Raw genomic sequence first — 25,418 nt, 5'->3', positions numbered from 1 at the left:
CTCAGAGATCTTTCTAACACTGACTCTGGAAAGTGTTATGAAGAACACTGGAGAATTACTTGTTAGATTAGCAATGGATGGTCTGTTCCTCCTGGAAATGTAAAATTAGTCTTCCTCGTGATTACTTTGACTGAATAAAAATCGCTCTCTACTTCTCAGCTGCATATTTGTGTCCTGACTGTTACTTGGTGTGTTTTATTTTGTTGAGGGCAAGGGACAAATTTGGAACTGTGAGCTCACCTGTCAGAGATCATTCTTTTTTTTTCAAATAGAAAATGAAGCCTGGTTGCCGTCATTTTCTGTACTCCAGTCTCTACTCACAGTTGCTATTCCCTCAAGACTTAGGGACAGTGTGTGATTGAGGGTCCTGGAAAAATACGCAGTACTGGCTTAAGCAAAGCTGATACTGAGCCAGCCTGTATCTTCACTTTCTGTGGCTGCCCTGTCTCACTTTCATTTTTGATTGTAAATCTTCTGTAGGTCTCGTTACAGTCACTCAGAAATTATTTTCTTTCTTTGTTGACTCCTGTTGTCTGCCTTTTAAGGGCTTTCTTCTACATTTTCCCCCGAGCTTCGTTTTAGTTCTCTTCTACATACCTCATGAGCATTATCTAGCTTCTGGCATTTTTTAAAAAAGATTTTATTTGGGCGCCTGGGTGGCTCAGAGGGTTAAGCCTCTGCCTTCGGCTCAGGTCATGATCTCAGGGTCCTGGGATCGAGTCCCACATCGGGCTCTCTGCTCAGCAGGGAGCCTGCTTCCTCCTCTCTCTCTCTCTGCCTGCCTCTCTACCTGCTTGTGATCTCTGTCTGTCAAATAAATAAATAAAATCTTTAAAAAAAAAAAAAAAGATTTTATTTATTTATTTGACAGAGAGAGAGATCACAAGTAGGCAGAGAGGCAGACAGAGAGAGAAGGGGAAGGAGGCTCCCCATTGAGTAGAGAGCCTGACGCAGGGCTTGATCCCAGGACCCTGAGACCATGACCTGAGCCGAAGGCAGAGGCTTAACCCACTGAGCCACCCAGGCGCCTGCCTTTGACATTTTTACCCTGTTTTTCTTCACTGACCCTTCTGATTTTACCAGTACATTTAGCTTCTCAAATACTGGTTTATAATGTTCCTAGATGCAAAGAGTGATACTTACTTTGGCAATACCAATTACCTCTCCTCCTCAGCTCATTCTCGAATATTTCTGCCCAATTCAGGTTTTAATATTGTCCACCTTAGTGTTGTATAGAGCTTATAGTCTTTTCTTATTTTAAAATAAAGTAAAAATTTGGGGCGCCTGGGTGGCTCAGTGGGTTAAGCCACTGCCTTCGGCTCAGGTCATGGTCTCAGGGTCCTGGGATCGAGCTCCGCGTCGGGCTCTCTGCCTGGCGGGGAGTCTGCGTACCCCTCTCTCTCTCTGCCTGCCTCTCTGCCTGCTTGTCATTTCTCTCTCTCTCTGTCAAATAAATAAATAAAACCTTTAAAAAATATAAATAAAAAAAATAAAATAAAGGAAAAATTCGCTATCCATTACTTAGTTCATTTAAGTTTTTTTAAACTTCCAATTCAAGACGCACTTTTTAGTTAAGTATTTTCCCCCAAATAGGCAACACCTGCCAGTGGTGAGACGCAAGACAGTTCTAGGTGGTTCACCTATGGGCACTAAGTATAGAATCACGGGAAACCAATAATTTTTCTGTTCTATTAACCTGCCTAAATTTAATGCTAATATTTTTTTCTATATAACTCTTGTAAATCTCACTGTATACAAGAAAACAGGTCTTAAGCTCAGAACTCTTGGGCAAGCACAGCACTTTAAATGATTTTTGCTGCAATACTAGTATTGCATTTATAGTAAAGTATACATTGTCTTATTTATGTAAATTAATTTACATTTAGAAAGTAAGGTTCTGTACATTTGTGTATATATAAATTTTTCCTAAAAAATTAAAGTTAGTTTAAAAGACATATGTTAGCTAAATAGTAGTATAGATTATAGAAGGTAGGGCAAGTACGGTGAAGATGGTATGAGAATGACTGAATTTGGAGGACCGGTGAACCATGTCATACTCTTTTCCTAAATTGGATAATATCTCACTTGTATTTGATTTTCTTTGGTCAAGGGAAACTAATTTTCTTAAGGTTTTCTGACTCAATGACTCATTCTTTAAAGACTTTTAAAGGCTTTTCATGTTTGCTTTCATGTCTTTTAAAAAAATCTGTATGTCAGCATTAACAGAATCCTTGATTACTTCTGACTTTTTGTTTCTGGTTTTTGAAAGTTTGGGACAGAGCTCTGAATATCGTCACATTTGGTCCCTCGAAATCTCCAATAAGCCTAATATATCTGAGCCCGAAGAACCAAAGATCCGCTTTGTTGCTGGTATCCATGGAAATGCTCCGGTTGGAACTGAACTACTTTTGGCTCTGGCAGAATTTCTCTGCCTAAACTACAAAAAGAACCCAGCTGTCACTCAAGTAAGAGAATAGCCTGTTTTGACATGCTTTAGAAGAAAAAAGCTGTCACACGTTGAGATCAGTGCATCATTAAAAAAATTTCAGGGGCTTCGGGGATCTGACAAACCACTGCTTAGTGGCTAGTCAGTAGAACCTGTAACTCTTGATCTCAGGGTTGTGAGTTCAAGACCTACATTGGGCCTAGAGCTTACTTTAAAATTTTTTTAAATTTCTTATTGGATTTTACACAGAGGCACTTTTAGTGCATTACAGACTTTTTAAAAATGGACCATCTTTTTCTATCCTCTCTGGATAGCAACTTTCCAGTACATTTCTTTGTGTGTAATTAAGAGGCATAGAAGAAAAAATACTGAAGATTTGCATTCAGTCCTTTACTCCTTTATTTAATAGTCAAATTACTCTTCCAACCTTTACTCACCATTCTGTACATTCTAACTTGAGGGACTTCCATTGCTAGTTACTTATAATTAGGATACTATATTGAAAATGATGTGGAAGACAAATAGTTTTTCTTCTTATGTAAGAAGTTCAAAATTATTGGACATCTTAGCTGCTTAAATTTTAGAAAAAGCAATATGGCATTGTCTACTTTAGCCACCCATGACTACAGAAAAGAACTTTGATCCAGAGGATTGGTCATGTATGATTGAATAACCTAGTTCCATGTTGTCTTAAAGAAAGAAAGAAAGAAAGAAAGAGAGAGTGTGCATCCTCCTAGAGCACTCACTAATTGGCACTGTCTATATAGACTTTAGGAAAGGAGAAAGGAACTAATATTTGTTTAATACCTACTATGTGTCAGGAGCTTATACCAAGTACTTTACATGTGTCATAATTTAATCCTCAGTTTATGTTATCTTCATTTTATAGATCTAAAAAGTGAGGCAGAGATATTTGATAAGTTACAGGGGCCACACAGCAGTATGTGGTAAAACTGGGATTTAAACCCAAGCGTGTCTCACTCTAAAGTCTGTGCTCTTTTGTTTTACATTACTGCCTCCCCTAAAAGAAATTTGGGAAGCTTTTATGTCATGATTAGGATCAGAAAGCACCTACAGGATTAGGTGAGATGAACTTCAGTCAGACTTGACCAAAAATTATTTTACCATTTTCAGCAAAGCAAATTGTATTGATTTCTTAATGTGAGTTGTAAGGAATATCCCAAGGACATTTTGTTGTTCTCCTTTTTAAAAAGTGGGAGAAGATCTAGGATACTGGGTTTTAATACTGCCTACATATTAGAAACATTTAGGAAGTTTTTAAAAATATGAGTGCCTGAGCCCCATCCCCAAAGACATCAGTATTCTCCTTAGGTTAAATTAAAAGCTCCTTAGGTTATTCTAATATTTGGCCATATTGCTACCTACTGATATTATGGTTATAAGAGACTATATGTTCTAGATAAAACTCCTACCAAGAATTTAAAAACTTCTAGTTTATGAGAATTTGCCTCATTTGGTCTAGTTAGGCTTGAGGTAGTACTCTTACTCTAGATTGCCATTTGTTTTCAGATAAATAAGGGTCAGAATTATCTGGCAAGTTCAAGAAAATATACACATACCCAGAGACCTGTAGCAAAGCTCAAGCATGTACACTTTAGAAAAATATCTCTCTCCCAGGGAAGAAAGTTAAGAACCAATGAATTTAGTGTGTCTGATATTTTCAGTCTATAGACTGTTTTAACAGAATAAATAAGCCAGGGATCACTTATTCTGATTTGCTCTCAGAAATAAATAGGATGAAGTATATCAGAAATTAGTTAATGCTGCATATGTAGGTACTGATGCCTATGGATTATCCGAAGGAGAAATTATTATGAGTAAGACAAGTATCTACTTCTTTTTTTTTCTTTTGCTGATTTCAGCTCTTCTGTCTCATTGTTTCCAGACATATACTAATACTTGTTAGACTATGCATTTCAGTTTTTAATCTGGAAAATACAGTCTATTATTGGTTTCAGCCAGTGGTCAGCAAAGTTTTTCTATAAAGGGATAAATAGTATAGATTTTAAGCTTTGTGGGACAGCTGTTCTGTGTTGCAGCTATTCAACTCTGCCACTGCAGCACAAAAACAGTCATATGAATGGGCGTGGTGGTGTGCCAATAAAACTTTATTTACAATAGCAAGCAGCTGGCTTGATTTAGCCTGCAGGCAGTGGTTTCTGACCCCTTCGTACATCATCAGGATGTCTCTGGGAATATTAGTTGTGCAGTAGTTTTATATTTCTTTTTAAATTTGTTCAGAGCAAGAGAGAATTTTCTTTCTATCTATCTATCTATAGAGAATTTTCTGTTTATTTTTAGTCCTATATTTTACATCTGTTTAAAACAAGAAAGACTTTGTTTGAGGCATGGAAGGGTATCTTATGATCCACATAGAGCTAACTGATTTCTCTTTCTGTTTTAGCTGGTTGACAGGACTAGAATTGTGATTGTCCCTTCTCTAAATCCAGATGGGCGAGAGAGGGCACAAGAGAAAGACTGTACTTCAAAGAGAGGACAAACAAATGCTCATGGCAAAGATTTGGATACAGACTTCACAAGTAAGCCTGATTGTTAGGCCATTAAAGTACTTTGCAGATAATTTTATTTTTCCTTACTAAGAGATTGATAGATTGTGTAGATGCATAAAGTAATTCAAGTTTTTTCTTAGAAATTCAGTCAATAATATTGGAGGGGTTCCATCACTAGCCATACAAATAGGTATATTTTCTCTCTATCCCCGCATACTTACATGTATACACACATATACACCTGCACACACACAATGTCTGTGTATGTTGATTTGATGGAGTCTTTGATACTGACTTAAATAGGATCAACTGTACATATTGTTCTGCAACTTTTTTCATTGAGCATATCTTTATCACTGATCTCTTTCCATTTCAGTACTTACAGATCTCTAACATAGTCTTATTAATGACATCTTAGTATGCTGTTAATACTCTAGTTTATTCAACAATTTTCCCACTAATGGACACTTAGTTTTTTTCTAATTTTTTGCTCTTGCAAACTGCACTGCGATAAACATCCCGATTTTTGAAAGTTTTATTTTCTTTCAAAGATGGGTTAGTTATATAGTCTCAATATTATTTTTTAGAAGAGAATATATCCATCCCTTTTTGTTTCCAAATAAGCATTTTCTTAAATTTGCTTAGATCATTAACCTTTACGCATCATCTGAAGTATATAAAACTCAAGATAATCTACTTTCTAGAGTGTGTCTTTTATGCTGTTGAGTTAGTGTCTTGTAGAGTAATAAGGTATTTTTATACATATTTTTTAAATTAGCCTCTGATTGTGTTCACATCAAAGTATTTTCTTAGCTATTCATACTACTAAAATTTTAAAACTTGTTATTTTATGCTTGACTTTATTTTTTAGATAATGCCTCCCAGCCTGAGACTAAAGCCATCATTGAAAATTTGATTCAAAAACAGGACTTCAGTCTTTCTGTTGCTTTAGATGGTGGTTCAGTACTAGTCACATACCCATATGACAAACCAGTACAAACAGGTATGTAGAATGTCAGTTTATTATATGCTATTCAAGCTTAGATAGGAAATTCAATTAAGTAATGTCCCATCTAAATTTTTTCAAAATCGTGAGCATTTGTGCACACTCCATGAGCAAATAACCAATCTAGGAAGATTGTACATATATCAACAGCTTAGTTACTTGGAGGAGAGAGGTCAGATCTAAAGATGAGAATCCCCCCCACACCCCGGCTTAAACCTTGACTGGCTGGTTGCACTTAAGATGAGATGAACACTGCTTATTGAATCTGTCTGGGGCCATTGTATATGGAAGTACTTTGTGTTGTTTTCAATACAGCTTGAAAGAATTACTGTTGTAGGCCCCAGTTGTCCTAAAATGTAGTAAAATACACCAAAACAAGTTTGTATTTTAGTGTGGTAGCCTCTTATTTAAACTAACCATTATTACCTTTTAATATAAGAAAGATGTATATCTTCTTTGCCTGATTATCCTGGGTGAAACAGAACCAATTATTATAATAACTCCTTGATAAACTTGGGTGGGGTACAGGATTTACTAGAAGGAGAGAAAAATGACTTTTGCATCCATGAAGTTGAACTTGGAGTAAAATCTTTTGAATTTCTCCAACTTCTGAATTTTTCTTTGTACAGTGGAAAACAAAGAGACTCTGAAGCATTTGGCATCTCTTTATGCAAATAATCATCCATCCATGCACATGGGGCAGCCCGGTTGCCCAAATAAATCAGGTAAATATTTTCCATACCCTTTGTTCCTGTTGCTGCTTTTGGGTATAGAGGGTGTCTTACCTTAAGGTCTTGTTAATCCTATATCCCTCAATGCTTTTATAGATGAGAATATCCCAGGAGGTGTAATGCGTGGAGCAGAATGGCATAGTCACTTGGGCAGCATGAAGGTATGCTCTATACAATACAGTGAGAATTAAATTATAATTATTGGCCATTCAGTGACAAAATAGGTGACTTTTTTCTGATATAATCAAAGTGAATGGCATCTGCTTCATGGCTTTCTTGACAAGACAGCCCTCAACCTCTGACAGCATTTTTTTTTTCTTCCGTTTTTGCCGTTGCAATCATTTTTTTTTTAATTTCTTTTCAGTGTAACAGAATTCATTGTTTACGCACCACACCCAGTGCTCCATGCAATACGTGCCCTCCATAATACCCACCACCAGGCTCAGCCAACCTCCCACCCCCATGCCCCTTCAAAACCCTCAGATTGTTTTTCAGAGTCCATAGTCTCTCATGGTTCATCTCCCCCTCCAGTTTCCCTCAACTTTCTTCTCCTCTCCATCTCCCCATGTCCTCCATGTTATTTCTTATGCTCCATAAGTAAGTGAAACCATATGATAATTGACTTTCTCTGAATTATTCCACTCAGCATAATCTCTTCTAGTCCCATCATGTTGATACAAAAGTTGGGTATTCATCCTTTCTGATGGAGGCATAATACTCCATAATGTATATGGACCACATCTTCCTTACCCATTCATCCATTGAAGGGCATCTTGGTTCTTTTTTTTTTTTTTTTTTTTTTTAAAGATTTGATTCATTTATTTGACAGACAGGTATCACAAGTAGGCAGAGAGGCAGACAGAGAGGAGGAAGCAGGCTCCCCGCTGAGCAGAGAGCCCGATGTGGGGCTCGATCCCATGACCCTGGGATCATGATCTCAGCCAAAGGCAGAGGCTTTAACCCACTGAGCCACCCAGGCGCCCCAGGGCATCTTGGTTCTTTCCACAGTTTGGTGACCATGGCCATTGCTGCTATGAACATTGGAGTACAAATGGCCCTTCTTTTCACTACATCTGTATCTGTGGGTTAAATACCCAGTAGTGCAATTGCAGGGCCATAGGGAAGCTCTTTTTTAATTTCTTAAGGAATCTCCACACTGTTCTCCAAATTGGCTGCACCAACTTACATTCCCACCAACAGTGTAAGAGGGTTCCCCTTTCTCCACATCCTCTCCAACACACGTTATTTCCTGTCTTGCTAATTTTGGCCATTCTAACCGGTGTAAGGTGGTATCTCATTGTGGTTTTAATTTGAATCTCCCTGATGGCTAGTGATGATGAACATTTTTTCCTGGGTCTGTTAGCCATTTGTATGTCTTCATTGGAGAAGTGTCTGTTCATGTCTTCTGCCCATTTTTTTTATATGATTATCTGTTTTGTGTGTTTTAAGTTTGAGAAGTTCTTTATAGATCCTGGATATTTCTTATAAGTGGAATCATACAATATTTGTCCTTTTGTGCCTGGCTTCTTTCACTTAGCATAATGTTTTCAGGGTTTGTCTACTTTGTTAGCCTGTATCAGTGTTCTGGTCCTTTTTATGGCTGAATAATATTCTTTTGTATGTATATCACATTTTGTTTACAGTTCATCTGTTGATGGACATTTAAGTTGTGTCCACCTTTTGGCTATTGAGAATAACAGGCAGTGAACATTTGTGTACAATATAAGTTTGAACCCTTGTTTTCAATTCTTTGAGGGTCCATACCTACCTATGGAATTGCTGGTCATGTTTGCACTCTATGTTTAGCTTTTTGAGGAACGAACAAACTGTTTTTCACAGCACCTGAACTGTTTTACATTCCCACCAACAGTGTATGAGAGTTCCGATTTTTCCACATCCTCACCAATACTTGTTATTTCCCTTTTTAAAATATTACAGCCATCCTGGTGGGTGTGAAATGCTACTTCATTGTAGTTTGGATTTGCATTTCCCTGAAGACTAATAATGTTGAGGATCTTCTCGTGGGCTTATTGACCATTTGTTTTTTCTTTGGAGAAATGTCTGTTTCTCCATTGTCTATTTTATTTATGTCTTTATTTTTATACCTTTTATAAAGGTATTTTTATACCTTTATTTTTAAATTGAGTTGCTTATCTTCTTGCTGTTGGGTTATAAGAATTCTGTATTTATTTTGGATGTTAAACACTTGCATTTGCTTGATTCACCGGTAGTTTCTCCCATCATGTAGGTTTCATTTCATTTTCTTAATAATGCCCTTTGATGCACAAAAGTTTTTAATTTTGATGAAGTCAAATTTATCTGTTTTTTTCTTTTGCTGCTTATGCTCTTGTTGTCATATCTAAGAATTCATAGCCAAATCCAAGGTCATGAAAATTTACCTCCATGTTTTCTTCAATAAGTTTTATTGGTTTATCTCTTGTATTTCAGTTATTGGTACATCTTAAGCTGATTTTTGTATATGATGGGAAGTAGGAGTTCAACTTGGTTTTTTGGGACGTGGAAGTCGGGTTGTCCAAGCACCATTTGTGGTAAAGACTATTCTTTCCCTCATTGAATGGTCTTGGCACCCATGTCAAAAAATCAGCTGGCTATAAGATGTATGGTTTTTTTCTGGATTCTCAATTCTATTTCATCAGTACTTATGTCTGTTTTTCTCCCAGTATCTCTGTTTTGATTGCTGTAGCTTTGTGGTAAGTTTTGAAATTAAAAAATGAAAGTACTCCAAACTTTCTATTTTTCAAGGTTGTTTTTGGCTCTTCAGAGGTCCTTGAAATTCCATTTGAATTGAGGATTGGCTTTTTTTTCTTCTTTTTTTCTTTCTTTTCAAAAAATGCTGTTGGAATTTTGTTAAGGGTTGTGTTGAATTTGTAGATCACTTTGGGTTGTACTGACATCTCATTAGTACTGTTTTCCTATTCATGAGCTCAGTTACGTCTTTCCATTTACTTAGGTTTTCTTTAATTTCTTTCTGATAATATCTTAATTGGTTGTCCACCCACTTCAAATTAGTGACAAGTTGTTAGCAGATGGGTGGTTAGCTCATCATTTTATTACCATGTGCAACTAGAAATTTGACTTCATACTCATCTCTACCTACCTTTCTTTCTCCTTTATTTACTAAGAACTTAATGTGTGAGGCACTTTGCTCTACTAGTGGTAAATCCTATCCCATTGTACAAATAACCATGTTACAGAATTAACTGATTATCTCAGAGAGAGCAACTCTCAGCGTGCCATGAGAAGTTAAAGACAGAAAAGATTATACTTAGAGATACAGTCTTCTCTTCATAGAGGAAATGGCATTTGGGATGTAGAGATGGTGAAGCAGAACATTCCAGAAAGAGGAAGCAGTAGGGGCAGAGTCAGTAAGCAGCCTAGTTTAGTTAGAACAGGAGGTGTAATGGAGAGCAGCAGAAGACAAGAATGGAAAGAGAGTTTGGGGCTCTGAATACTTTGTTTTAGTAAGGAATGGGAAGCCCCTGAAGGTTTTGAGCAGGTATATAGTAACATGATTGGAACTTTCTATGGAAAAATTAATCTCTCAGCAATGGGTTAGGATAGTTTGGAGGAGGGAGAGACTGTGGTACAGGGAGACGAGTGAAGAGCAGCCTAGACAATGAATTATGAGGGCCTCAATTAGGGTGGTGAAAATGGGAATGGAGTCAAAGGATGAAGTTACAGAGATATTGCAGAGATATTGACAGGATTTGGCAAATTATGAATGATGGTGAGAAACTGAAGTCAGACACAAGAGATTTCATGTCTATGTGAGAACATGAGTTAATACCATTAACTGAATAAGGAGAAAGGACGGGTTTGGGGTTGTTGGGGGGAAGGTGGTAAGTTGGGTTTTGGAACCTGTCCACACAAGCAGTTGCTGTGCCTGGAGAATAGCTATCCAGGAAGCAATGGCTGCTGTCACCAGTAGAGTGAAGGTATCAGAGGGCAAATGCTCGAGCTTCTGCCTCCAGGCTCCAAGAACAGCTGTGAAGTTCTGGAGTTGAGGGGGAAGCTAGCTATCCAAATGCACTTATTTATTCACTGATTTATTCAACAAACCCTAATAAGCCCCCTCTACCTGCCAGCCACCGTGGCAAGCCCTGAAGATACAGCAGTGAATTAGACCTAGTCCCTAGTCTCAGGGACTCTCTTAGCAACAGCCATGTTTGTGACTGACTGTAATACTGAGTGGTTTATTTATATTAGCTGTAAAATGCTTTACAGATTCTTTGTTTATTTTACCCAAGTTTTCTTTCTATTCCATATGTTGGATTACATAGCCTCATTCTTTTATTTGTTAATTTTTCCACATCTGTTTTTGAATTTTATATTGCAGGATTACAGTGTCACCTATGGCCACTGTCCGGAAATCACAGTATATACAAGCTGCTGCTACTTTCCTAGTGCAGCACAACTGCCTTCCTTGTGGGCAGAAAATAAGAAGTCTCTTCTTAGCATGTTGGTGGAGGTGAGCCTTTCCCTTTTAACTAGAAGAAAACTCCCAGGAATGAAAAGCTTTATCAAAACAGGTTCTTAGTGTTTTACTAATAATTTATATTATTTTTAAATATATATATATATATATAGAAAGAGTCTTGTTGAATTTATATCACCTAAATAGGTGCCATGATTTCAGATCTCTGGAATCTGCTGTAATTGAGATAATTAAACCCTTTGAGATGTTGCACATTTTTTCATTTGAATGTCATGCAGAGACAGCGTACTGTGGTGGAAAGTAAATCCTCAAGACATCAGAATATTTGGGTCCTAACGCTTTAGGTTTTGATTGTATCAGAGTTCTTTTATCCCTTATTGCTCTGAAGCAAGGAATGAGTAGCAAACAAGGCCAGAATCAGTGGTGAAGGACGAACAAGTCAGTTTTATTGGGGGGGGGGGGGTGTTGCTTTGTTTGTGTATTGTTTTTGTCATGCCGCAAGCTATTGCCCTGAGAATATCTGGAAACAAATTTATATTTTGAATATTTTTTACAGGTTCACAAAGGAGTCCATGGTTTTGTTAAGGATAAAACTGGAAAACCAATTTCTAAAGCAGTCATTGTACTCAATGAAGGAATAAAGGTCCACACAAAAGAAGGAGGCTACTTCCATGTGCTGTTAGCTCCAGGTGTCCATAATATCAATGCCATCGCTGATGGGTATCAGCAACAACATTCCCAGGTAAGAAACTCAAATTTAATAGTATCATGTCAATTCTTAATCTTAGTAGTATTTCCTTTTTATTTTGAAACTCTTGTGAGGAATAAAGAAATAAAATGTGTAACTAACTCTGGATTATGATATCTTGTTATCTTTCTATCCTTCAGCAACAAAAAGGAAATTTTTATAACAGTTTATATACTTCAGAGGACAATGACTATTCTCCTTGGTTTAGTATAAAGGCCTTAGGAATAGTTCTGGGATACAATTTATGAAAAGTTGTATTGTATGAAAAGTAAACTTTTTCATAATTCTTTATATTGCATGAAAAGTCATATGAAAAGTAAACATTTTCATGATTGTTACACTTTATCCCTCTAGGTGTTTGTGCATCATGACGCGGCTAGTTCTGTGGTAATAGTCTTTGACACAGACAACCGGATATTTGGTTTACCAAGGGAGCTTGTGGTAACTGTATCAGGTAAAGAAATTTAAATTTTTAGTAGTTGAGATTAAAACCAGTTCTGTTCCTGAAACCAATATTGCACTGTATGTTAACTAACTAGAATTTAAGTAAAAATTTGAAAAATAAAATTAAAAATCAGTAAAACCAGTTCTGACATTTCAGTTTGAGAGTGGATCACCTCCCCATCACCTGAAGCCGATCACTTTTCTTCTAATATCTCTTTATCTAAACATTTTTTGGGATTTTCCCGGAACACTGTTCTCCCGTATGTGTGTTCTCATGGCTTTCTCCCTCACGTTTTCAGGTCTATATTCAAATGTCACCTCCACAAAGAGGCCTTCCCTGATCACCTTAGCCAAAATAGTCCCCCTCTCACTTTCTCCAACCACTTTTTTTTATTATAGAACTTAATACCACTTGACATTACATTATATATTTAGTCATTTACTTGTCTATATTTGATCTTTCCCACTAAAACATCATCGCTCTGAGCAAACAGGGAGTTTTTCTACATTTCCAGCACCTAGGACCATGGCTGGCATGTAGTAGGCCTTAATGAAGAGTTGTTTACTGAATGAATCATTTGCTTTATATTAAGATTGTAAGTTCCTTGGACTTTGACTTATAGTCTATTTTTTTAAGATCCTGGAAGGAAGAAATATTTGTTTTCTCCAGGATTAATTTGTGCCACAGCTTGAATCACTGAGATTAGAAAGAAAAAAAAAATGTAGTAAAATAATAAATGCTCTGCTGTATTGTATCTTTTTGACACAGAGAACCTTGGTTCATTTCTAAGTGCAATTTGGACTTGACCCAGAATAGCCAAGTTTTATTATAGGGTGTGGGGGGGAGAGATTCTTAATTAATAGAGAATGGTATATTGGAAACATGGTAAAATCATAGAGTCTGTTGTGGAGTGTTTAAAATAAGGAGTACTAGCTTGAATCAGATAAAGTGTGAATAACTTAGTGGTTAGAAACATAGGAGCTAGGAGTCAGCAGTGGTTTAAATCTGGCTTTCCCACCCATTTACTGTCATGAACTTAATTTTTTTTCTGATTTTATTATTATTTTCTGTTACTAAGACTCTTATTTTGATAACCTGTATATAAATACTTTGAATAAATGAGGGGTTTGGGATGAGGTAAAATTTACTGAAAAGGATCAGTAGAAGTCACTGATAGAGAGCCCTTTGTAGAACAGTAGACAGTTTGGTTTCACTGTGGTAAAAGAAAAATATGTGTATACATACACATGCATGAAGAAAGCTCTGGAAGTACATTCACGAGAGTTGTTAAAAATGATCTCTACCCCTGGGGATAAAAATATATGTTTATAAAAAATAAAAAATTAAAAAAAAAATGATCTCTAGTTAATGGAGATGTGATGTGGAGTTTTGGCTTGGGGTTTTGGTGTTTTGTTTATTTCTATTTTTCTAATTTTGCATAGTAAACATGTACTGCCTGTGTAATAATAAAAGGTTGTTTCTCAGTGTATGAAATAAAAATTAAATAAAGGGCATATCATCAAAAGTGTAATTGTGAGCAGCTTATTTAGATGCTTCAAGTGGAACAGCACTCACATGGTGATCTTGTTTGGCAGGTGCCACCATGTCAGCCTTGGTCCTCACAGCTTGCATTATTTGGTGCATCTGCTCCATCAAGTCTAACAGACACAAGGATGGCTTCCATCGGCTCAGGCAGCATCATGATGAGTATGAAGATGAAATTCGCATGATGTCAACAGGCTCCAAGAAGTCCCTCTTAAGCCATGAGTTCCAGGATGAAACGGACACTGAAGAGGAAACACTATATTCTAGCAAACATTGAAACACAGACTCCGCACATCTCCCAGCATAAGTACCAAGTGAAATTACAGTTCCTTTTGGGAGACACTGCATTAAGAAGAGAGACTCTCTTGCTTCTTCAAAGAGCTTTGGGAAGTTAACTTGCTATATGTGTATCCTCTGTGAATTTGGCTGGCAGTTTTGAACTTCCCCTCCTTTAAGTACTCTTACCTTAAAAAAAAAATCTGCTTTCTATTTATGCAGCAGATGGGACAGCCACTTTGTTTTTCTTTTTAATTTAAGATGAGCTGTTTGGAGCTTATGTTATAAAGCCAACTAGTGGATGTTATATTTTGCACATCAGGTGTTTACTAGTGGCTTGACTTTTTCTCTTTATTTTAAATGGCCAAAAGAATCCAGAAACATTTAGGCAGGGACAGCAGTCAGAATCTGACATAAAGCTTTAAAAACTCAAGGTTTTCTCAACCTACTGAGAAGTACTTTTCTCTAGTTATTAAATAGCTGGAGTTTCTCTTATTCAGGTTTAATGGAGGCTGAATTGATTTTTAAATATATATAACATTAGGAAATGAATAAATGGGCTTCCGCATTTGGCTTTCTACTTGTTCCAAGGTTAGATCAGAACTGGTGGGCTATGCTCTAAAGCGGGATTTCACTACCTCTCTTATAAGGTTTAGCAAAGTTCTAAATACCCCCATTTTAAGGGAGAACTTGTTGAATTTGCTGTAAAAGATCTGAATGTCCATTTGAATAGAACTGAGAGGAAGATCTACCAAAAGCTAAAACTTATGTTGCATATCTTTCAACTTGGTAATAATCCCACAGGTGCTGCTGCTTTTTATCTGTGAAGCACTAGTTTATTCTAGGAATGCCTAATTCTTTAATATTTCCTAAATTTGAACCTTTTTCTGTGTTGTACACTTATGGCTTTCAGATGACCCGGCAATGTACAAGATCTGAATTCAACTGAAAACATCTAGAAGTGTAGAAGAGACCTACTTGCACATTCTTTCACCGGCATTTGAACACAAAATACATATGGTTCATGCTCCAGTTCAAGCCTACGGATATGCTACTGTTACTGAAATAGCTTGGGCCGTCTTACTCATATAGGCCTCTGCAAATGATTGGGTTCTTTGTCCTAATGTTTCATTTGACAGTCTCTTTTTGATCAACCAGTTTTGTTAAGAATTCAATTGAAAGCATTTAAATATGGCTCCCTCCATTAAAAAAAAAAAGTGTAAACAATGGACTGCCGTGTGCTGTAACACTGTGGTGAGAAAGTATCATCTTCACTGCCACTCAGGTTATTGCAAAGACCTGAAAGATTTGCATTTTACTGTGTCTATCATATCATGCTTTTCAATGGAATTGATGCTTTTTGTAAGTATGAGTCTTACCAATGATCTAATGGTTTAATACCTTTGAATGTTTTTAATGGCCAAGTTGCTGCTGAATTTGTACTAAATCAGGGGATCAAAAAACTTGCTGTCATCCTTTCAAATTGTATTCTATATCCATTAATGTACTGGTCATCCCAAAGCCTTCATATGGAATGGCTTATCACCTGTGTAGGTCATTCCAAGTTTTGTGAGGAATGCGCCCAAAGTGGCTTTATATAAAGAGATTTGGTTTAGCAGGAATAATGAGGTCATGACACCTGTTAGTATCTGTGATAAATTTGGTTGGTTCAAGGTTAAGCCATTCTGATATTAATCCTAGTATTAACAACTCTAAATTCTGAGCCCTTGCCACCCACTCTCACCACACCACATACACAACTAATACTTAATGAAATATACATGATTTAATGTCTTTGAACAATACTTTACATTTTCTTTAAGGAGGTGATGTGGTAGCATTGCTCTTTTTAGCTTTACTTTTTAAGAGCGCAAAGTCAAAACCAACAAAGAGCCTGAGTGGCTGGTCCTGCTTGGGACATTGTAGGTAGTAATGAAACAAAGTTGATGGGACAGCCTTTTCTTTATTAGCATTGGTCTTCACTAGAGGGTGCCTTTTAAATTCATTTCTCTTTTGAAATAACCATGTCTTTAACTGTTCATCACAGTGGCTGGAGTCCGTGTCTTTAAGCATGTATACAATTTTTTTTAGAAGTGAACACACAAATAGTTCTTTTAGTAATTTTTCCTGAAAGTAAAACCAAATTCTGCTATAAATCTTGACTCTTTAATGAATTTCTAAATCATGTGTTGCTCTGGAAAATAAGACCTTCTCAGCCTGTGTTAGCTTTGAACATGAATGTATAGGGTCATGACTACTAAGATTGTGTTCTCAGTCCCACTTTGTCTCTTATTTGTGGCTCTAATTTTAGACCACATTAACTGCTTAAGGCATTGAAGCCATATGGAATAGGGAATGCATTTCTTCAGTGTTTCTCCTAGAAACTTTCCATTTTCTTGGAGTCATGGAGGCAAGTAAGTATCACAGTATTAAGAAATTGGCCCAAATCTGAGTTGTGCCTTTCTTTACTCACAAGGCATGTTTTTTGTCCTGGTGATCCGTTTGTAAGCCTTCTTACCTCCCAGCTCCTTAATAAAAGCAAAGTGATTGAGTAGGTAATTTTCAAAGCGTCTGCCTGTGTAAATGTACTTGTACTGGTTATGCAGTTCGGTAAGATGAACTCAAGTTAATTTCAAATGGGTGGAGACCCCTTTTGGTTTTGTTGTATTTTGCTGACCACTTGCTTAGTGTTTGGGATCCCGTCCAGTTGAGGAATGCTTGCACTTCTCACTGGAGGGAATTTGCTTTGCTACTTTGTCGTCCTCCAGAAAGGAAACTTAATGTGTATTTGGCCCAGTGTGATTGATTGGTTAATCTTTGGTAACTTTCACCTGGATGGAATTTGCTGAATTAATGAATATTGAACTTAAAAATCATTATGAGTTGACAAATAAATAAAAGGTAGTCCTTGTGCCTGAGCTTATTGTGTTTCTGAGCTAATACCAGTTTACACAGTAACCGTGACCTACTCCTCCATTTCCATTTATTCTCAATATTAAATAGTTTCCACTTCTTGTTGCCAGATATGCACTTGTTGCCAGGTTTTGCCCCTGTTGTATTAAAAGCTTCTTGGCTATGAATGCTGTGATGGTGCCCTGCCTATGGTAGATTGCTTTAAAAATAGTAACTTTATTGATACTACAAAAAATTCCACTGTGGTTGATGTTTGGTGACTTTCTACCTAGCAACTTTTTGTAACTCCTTGAGTTTCTGATTTGTTTTAACTGTAGCAGATTCTTTGGGGGTGATTAGGGCCCTTGATTAATGTCAATTAAACTTGGATTTCCAGTTCATAAAGAAATATCTCCCAATACCCATTCCTCCAATCTTTAGCAATAATTAATTAATATTCCACCTGATTTTCAGAATATTGTTAGTTGATTTTGATTAGACAGAACATATTATGAAATTTGAAAATAGGCTATCATTTTAAGGCAATTGGATATAAATTATGTAAATATGTATGATTATGACTTTTATAAATGGCATAACATGAATGTACTAGCTACATTCTGTGCTGGCCATGCGCAGATTTTCTGGAGGTATGATATAATGGTATTTTTTTATGCTCAGAGTAAAAATCAACTTTTCACCTCTCCATTTTGTCCGAGTGACATTCCCAGGCTCCCTAACAATTCTATAGCTACTTCTCTGAGGTGCCCAACACTCATTCATCTCAAGTGCTTCAGTCTTTGGTTTATTTCATGCACTGTGCCTTCAAAATGAAATTTTTAAAAGGGACTCTAAATGAAGTTGAATAGTAGTTTTAAAAAGTCAATCTGTGTAATTTATGTGAAATCTAATTGTAACAAGGTCCTTTCTGTTTTTTATATGTAAACAGATCTACTAATCCTGTATAAAAGTTATTTTATGATGTTTGTCTTTCTTTGTGTTTTGTCTCCTAATCTTTTTTCAAAAGCAATAGACAAGAAAAGATTATTGTCTCAATTTGAAAGCTATGTATTTCGTTTTCCTCCCTATATTAGGGGAAAAGTAGTAGGCTAGGAACATAGAGTGTCACCTGTAGAGTGTTTTTGTCTTCAGGAATTTACTCAAAAGAAAGCTGTTTCTGAAATAATCACATCGAATAGTAGCCAGAGTTCTCCTTTCTATTTGTGGCTCAGCTAGATTGATAACATGTCCAATCACTCCACAAGAAACACCACAAAAATGACTGTTGAAAAGTTTATGTGCACATTTCAAACTTGTTTGTTAAAAACTTTGTCCTTTTTCCAAATAAGCCACATTTTATAATGTGTCCTGCTGCGTTAGGCACAGTGGTGATGAATTCACCATCTGCTTTCCGTTTTTGTTGATATTGCTGGTCCAATAGAAACAGGGAAAGTGAAGTTATGTAAAAAGATGGGCTCTGCTGACAAGGAACTCATAGTCCAGACCAGAGAAATAGAAATGGGAATAAAGCCGTACTTCCACAGCAGTTGGTTCCTCTAAAAATAAAATCTCTGCTGGAGGGGAACTATAACATGGAGATTTGAGTGTGCACATTGGAGTTGGCCTAATCTGTGATAAATTCTCAGCTCTCCAACTTGCTTCCTATGTGGCCTTGCATTGTACAGTTTTCTTCACATTCTCTTAAGTCTTACTTTCTCTACCAGTTAAGGAATAATACCCAGTAGGATTGTACTGATATAATAATTGACTCTGAATTGAATGCCCATGGTTATCAGCATCATTTTCCTTCATTTGCTGTTTTCTGATCTTTTGAAAGAAGAAAGAGAGGTATTGTATCAAATATATGAACAAAGATCTGTTTACAGGAGTTCATTTTAATTTAGAAGAAATTCCTACACATGAATACCAAAAAAAAAGAGAGCGATGAAATTTTCCATTATGTAGTCCCATAGACTATCACATGGCAGTAAAGTTTTTAGAATTGTGCCAAATGCTTCGTATTGTTTTTAAATGAAATTAAATTGCATTTATGCATATTCAGTGAAAAGAGCCTTAATTAGCTGTGGCAGGAAGTCCAAATAGTAATAACAGTTCTTTTCCCTTCAATGTTTGAAATATTTTTCTGAATTCTTTTGGTCAGGAATTTTCTTGTAACTGATCAAGAAACTTTTGGTTTGTATCATAAATGGTTATCTATCAATCATGTTTCATTTTTCAGGTTTCTAGAAGCTGACTGTTCTCAGCAATTACACATGATGTTCAGTGCTAATAATACAATTCAGTTCTGAATAAGTGCCATTCTGCTAAGGCTTCATGTCTTATACTCACCTGCAGCTAGAAAGCCAACTGATTGTACGCTGTTTGTTGCAGAGCTCAGATAAATACCTCAATTATTACCCACAATTTAAAAGCAATGAAATCAGCATATGAAGCCCAACTTTAATATCACAATTTCCACCTACATTAATCAGTAGAATGTTAAAAAACAAACATGTTACTACTTATGCATTTCGTCTGAAGTCAGATGGAATCCTATTCCCTTTTAACTGTGTAAACAAATGTAGACAAGGCCAACAAGAATTGGAGCAGAAAGTTGTCCAAGTTTAGAGACCAGCCTGAACAAGATTGAAGACGGAAGGGTGAGAAGATTGAAAGTGTGGTCATTGGAAGTGGGAATATATTGAAACGGACACCTCAAATTCAGCAAAGGCAATTTATGGATTCAGTTACAAGCAATATAAAAAAGGCTGTGATGCAATTGAAGGCAGCACGTGGAGAAATTAAAGATGGAACATATAGAAAGATTGCAGATTAAATAGAAATTGTCATAACATGGATTACATTCTGTGATGGTCATTGAGATTGAGGCAAAGCAAGGGGGTCGTGGGGGAGAGATCTAGATTGCTAGATCTGAACCACTACTTTTTTTGAGTATTTGAAGTTATTCTAATATTTCTAATTATTATTGTCCCTTACTAGGTATTATATGATTCCAGTAGAGGTGTTCAAGATCAAACAGGCTTTTGATTTAGCATTTGAAGGATGTGAGGCATGCCCATAAGAATTGATCCTAAAGATAGGGAATGGGATAGATGGTGAGTGGGCTGATTATGATAATGGCTGAATTGGACAACTGGATTTTTTTAGAGAATAGTTTTAGGTTTACAGAAAACTTGCAAAGATAATATAGAGTTGGCAATGGGTTTTTATTTGGAGCATGTGAGTGTTGGGAGGGCAACAGATGAAAGATTGTATATATAGTTTTCTATTCATCAGACTTGAATGGAACACATTTGAAAGGGACTGGGCACAGCAAATATCATGTATAGAATCTAATCATGCATGCATAGTCTACGTGATCCAGGTGTCAAGCCATGTAGTGATACCTCAGTGAACTGAGCTAAACTCAGTTCTTCTCTAATGGATGGTATTTCCATCCTAGATTTGGGGGAGACCTAATGATTTTGCAATGACCAAACATGGGCAAAGATAACCCAGCATGCAGAGAAATAAGACACCACCAATAAGAAAGCAGAAAAAGCCGTATACTGGTTTCAGGTGTTGACATTATCAGACCCTGTAAAACAAATAAACTGTTTTCAAAGAATAAAAGATAAGCCTGAGACTATCACAGGAAACAATAAAACAACAGAAATTCCAGCAGTGAAAGTACAGAAGTTAGGATGCACAGTTAAAATGGACACACAGAAGCAGTGACCTTCAAAACAGTGACTTTCAAAACCCAAAGAAACTCTCTGACACAGTGCAGAGACAAAACGGTAGAAGAAAATAGGAAGGTGAGGGTAAAAATGTGACTTAACATAAGACTAATACATGTTTGGTCATCAGAATTCTAGAAGAAAAAGAATGGAATGTAAACTATTTTAAGACAATGATGCAGAACTTTCCTAAATTAAAAAGTGGTATCTATCAATTAAAGAAACTCAATCTAAGTAAGAAAAAGTAAACACCCACACCTAGACAATCAGTGAAGCTGCTGAGCACAAAAGACAAAGTGGGGGGGAGTGGTCAGAGAGAAAATAAATTAACTTGAAAAAAATAGCAGTAGGACTAAAAGATTAGACTCACTCCCAACCACGGAAACCAGAGTACAGTAAAAATTGTATTTTGAAAGTTCTGGGTAAAACATTAAATAGCTTCCAACATAGAATTCTACATTAAACATACCGTTCAAGAGTAAAGGTCAGCTTCCAGGCAACTAAAGTCATTGATGGCAGCCTGTTTCCTAATGTTTCATTGAAAATAATGCAAAGGAAAAGAAGGGAAAAGGAAACCTACACAAAAGCCACACTCTCAGAGTAACTTGAAGTCAGAGAATTTTGAATCAAACTTAATAAAATGAGCAAAATCACCAGATCTCAACATGTACTCTCATATGTCTGCCCCGGCACCATCCCAATGCAGGCTTTATGGAGGAAAGGCAGATGGAGATAATCTGAAGAAAGACAGAAGGAGGATGACTGTGCAAGGACGTTGCAGACGTTAATCTGTAACTACTGCCAGAAAGACCAAATCTATCCTCAGTCCGAATCTAAAAACATGTCCAAGGACATCAGAGCACAAACTATAGGGAAGGGGCTTCAAAGTGGGCACAATTCAAAGGGGGCAGGCATAATTTAAAGGGACAGCATGAAACATAGCTTTTGGTGAAGGAAAAAAGTGGAAAAAGTAGAAGCATCCTTTGACAATTAGATAATGAGGAAGAAAAGCAGCAAAGAGGAAAATTCAAGAGTCTTGCAAGATAAGAATAGTGCAATGGGCGCCTGGGTGGCTCAGTGGATTAAGCCTCTGCCTTTGGCTCAGGTCATGATCTCGGGATCCTGGGATGGAGTCCCACATCAGGCTCTCTGCTCGGCAGGGAGCCTGCTTCCTCCTCTCTCTCTCTGCCTGCCTCTCTGCCTACTTGTGATCTCTCTCTGTCAAATAAATAAATAAATAATCTTAAAAAAAAAAAAAGATAAGAGTAGTGCAAAACTGGAGCACTTAAAGCCCCTCCCTATCACCAAAACAAACCCACAAGAAACCTACTACCAAGTGCTTGAATTTCACTAGACTGATGGAAGAGAGCTCAGCCATGAATGAAGCATGGAAATATAAAATATGGATTCTGACATGGAAAAAGCAAATTTGTCATCACTTGCAGATTTGATTGTGCACCTGAAAAATACAAAATAACCTACAGGCTAATTAGAAATAATAAGATAATTCAGTTCGACTTCCAGCTGTGGGTGAATTGGCTTGAAACATAAAGACCTATCCATCAAGAACAATGAGAAAAGCTGGATTTAAAAGCAAAACCAAAAACTTGTTTGAAGGATTGAAGAACTATTAAGTTACCAAGGACTTATGGGGTTGAGATCCTAAAGCAAAGGGGATTCAGGGGTGAACATGACAGTAAAGTTTTATCGTAAGGCATTTGTTGACGCATAACCAGTGACTGAGAGAGATAGCTACTAGGGAAGAGGTCAAGAGGCAGAGAACTTGAGCAGAAGCTGTAGGCAGTAATCATTGGGTCGGGGGAAAATACAAATTTAGTATCTATCAAGGAAGGGAGAGCTGCTCAACAGGCTTTCAGTTAGGACACTTGAATGGCTACGTATTAGAGCAAGGGACAATCAGAGACAGACACATTTTTACGAACCCAGAATCCTATGTGGTGTTAGTGCCACCCGGGGCTGGAGTAAGCTAATGTGCCACTCCCCAAACCACTGGCACCAAGCAGCAATAAATGGACTCTTGGGGAAGATAATATCTGAAGCCTCAAATGATTACTACAAATTTTAATTTATGATGTATAATTTATAATATACAAATAATTGAAAGTTATTTCTGTTGTCAAAAGACAAAAGATGAAAGATCAAGGGGGGGGAAACAGGAACAGTCCCACGAGAGTTACAGACTTTTCATTTATCAATCATGACAATGAATAAATGCAGAAAGAAAAGATGAAGACTTTTAGCAAAGAACTGAAATCTAGTAAAAAGTAAGGGAGGTTTTGATTCCAGACAAAATGGAGTAGATATATCTCTCTTCTATTCCTCCTAATAACCAGAGCAAAAAATCTCATGTATTGTCTGCAAAACAAATAAGATTCAGGATGGTGGAGAGAAGAATGCAGACCAGTTAGGGACCTCAAGATTCAAGGAGTGATATGTGGTGAATTCCTTGGGTTTTCTTTCTGCCTCATATATCCTACTGTGGGTGTTGCATTATATAGCCCATAACGGAGGAGCTGGCAATCCAGAGATGAGATGCCAAAGGGTGGAGACACAAAAATCCCAAAGAAAATACTTCTGTAGCCAAAGGACACAGAAAGGGGCAGCCTACCAAGATGGAATAGTTTTATTTCTTTTTTTTTTAAAGATTATTTATTTGTTTATTTATTTGACAGACAGCTCACAAATAGGCAGAGAGGCAGGCAGAGAGAGGAGGAAGCAGGCTCCCCGCTGAGCAGAGAGCCTGATGCAGGACTCAATCCCAGTACCCTGAGATCATGACCTGAGCCGAAGGCAGAGGCTCAACCCACTGAGCCACCCAGGCGCCCTGAGATGGAATAGTTTTAAACAATAATTGTACTACCCCAGCCAAATGCTACTGAGAAAACTGAGGCCCATCTCTACCCCTTATAGCAATGGCTAAACTGGGGGCAAAGACTCTACTTGCGCCTGGCTATAAAGAAGCCAGGGAGGTGGGTGGTGTCAAAGAAGGCCCAGGTCAGAGAGCCTGGAAGGCTCAGTTGGTTGACTGTCAGACTCTTGGTTTCCATTCAAGAACAACCCCAAGCTGGGAGATCAAGCCCACCTCAGAAGCACACTCAAGGATAGTCCACTTCCCCTCTTATTCTCCCTTTCCTTCTGCCCCTCACCCCTGCACACTCTGAAATATTTTTTAAAAATGAAGATGATGAACCAGATAAAGAGCCAGGACCTCCATCACAGCACAGTGGTTATAAGCACACCCTCCCATTATGGTGTCAGTGGGTGCCATCCGGGGAAGGGTAACAAGGCATCCCCAACATAGCAACTGGGTTATCGACAGAGGCCAGGGGAGAACCTGAACTTCTCTACTTCAACCTTGAAGCAACAAGCCAGTTTCCCATCACCCCCACCAGCACAACGTCGGAGGAGTTCTGCTTAAACAGAAGACTTAAATATCCAGGGTCTTCTAATACCTTAAAATAGCCAGGACTACAATGTAAAAATCATTCATTATACCAAGAACCCAGAAAATTTCAACTAGAAAGAAAAAAAGATAATTAACAGATGTCAATATCAAGATGACACACATGTTGGAATTATCTGACAAGGACATAAAATATATTTTAGTGAGAAATTACAAATAAACTTAGGACAAATGATTAAAAGAGTCTCAGCAAAGAAATAGAAGATATGAGGAACAAAACGGAAATTTTAGACTTGAAAAACCCAATAAATGAAGTTTAAAAATTCAGTCAACCCCTTCAATAGCAGAATGGAAGGGACAGAGGAAAGATATGGCTGTCAGTGAACTTGAAGACAGAGCACAGAAATTACCCAATATGAACAACAGAAAACAGGCTGAAAAAATTATTAAAGCCTCAGATATGGAGAGTACACCATATCTCTAACCAAAGGTCTACTATTTGTGTCATTGGAGTCCCAGAGGGAGAGGAAAAAGAGTATGGGGCAGAAAAAAATATTAGAAGAAACAGTGGCTGAAAATTCCCCAAATTTGGCAAATGACATAAACTGAAGATTCAGGAAGCTGAGCATATCTCAAGCAGGATAAAACCAAAGAAATCCATACTAAGACACATCTTAATCAACTTTCTGAAAAGAAAAAGTTTTGAAAGCAGTGAGAGAAAAGATACCTTAGCTATAATGGAAAAACAATTCAAAGAACAGCCAATTTCTCATCAGAACCTTGGAGGACAGGAGGAATTGGCACATTTTCCAGTGCTGAGGAAAAAAGAAAATTGTGAACCTCAGATTCTATATCTGGCAACAATATTTTTCAGGAATGAAGAGAAAATCAAAACGTTATCAGATGAAGGAAAACTAGTAGAATGTGTCTCCAGCAGACCTACTCTTAAAAATGGCTAAATGAAGTTCTTGAAACAGAAGGAAAATGGTAAAAGAAGAAACCTTGGAACATTGGGAATGAAGAAAGAAAAATGGAAAGAATAAAATATGGGTAAACACAGTTAGTTTTCCTTCTTTTGAATTCTATGAATTACGGTTGACAGTTGAAGCAAAACCGATAACGTTACCTGATGTGGTTCTCAATGAATGTAGAGGAACTCTTAAAGACAGTTCTAAATG

General features: G+C 37.1%; 1 protein-coding gene across 1 annotated transcript in view; it reads left to right on the top strand.

Annotated features, from left to right (window-relative positions):
- The window catches only part of CPD (carboxypeptidase D), a 74,984-nt gene extending 56,926 nt beyond the window's left edge, over positions 1-18,058 (top strand). The window contains exons 13-21 of the mRNA XM_032322339.1: positions 2,270-2,465; positions 4,872-5,007; positions 5,849-5,980; positions 6,613-6,708; positions 6,811-6,875; positions 11,072-11,203; positions 11,727-11,912; positions 12,273-12,372; positions 13,959-18,058. Coding sequence (XP_032178230.1) covers positions 2,270-2,465; positions 4,872-5,007; positions 5,849-5,980; positions 6,613-6,708; positions 6,811-6,875; positions 11,072-11,203; positions 11,727-11,912; positions 12,273-12,372; positions 13,959-14,185 — 1,270 coding nt within the window. The 3' untranslated portion in view covers positions 14,186-18,058. The remainder of the gene's footprint in view (positions 1-2,269; positions 2,466-4,871; positions 5,008-5,848; positions 5,981-6,612; positions 6,709-6,810; positions 6,876-11,071; positions 11,204-11,726; positions 11,913-12,272; positions 12,373-13,958) is intronic.
- Positions 18,059-25,418: the final 7,360 nt, after the last annotated feature.

The sequence above is a fragment of the Mustela erminea genome, chromosome 18 (assembly GCF_009829155.1).
Source record: "Mustela erminea isolate mMusErm1 chromosome 18, mMusErm1.Pri, whole genome shotgun sequence".
NCBI lineage: Eukaryota > Metazoa > Chordata > Mammalia > Carnivora > Mustelidae > Mustela > Mustela erminea.
This window is presented reverse-complemented; position numbering and strand designations above follow the sequence as displayed.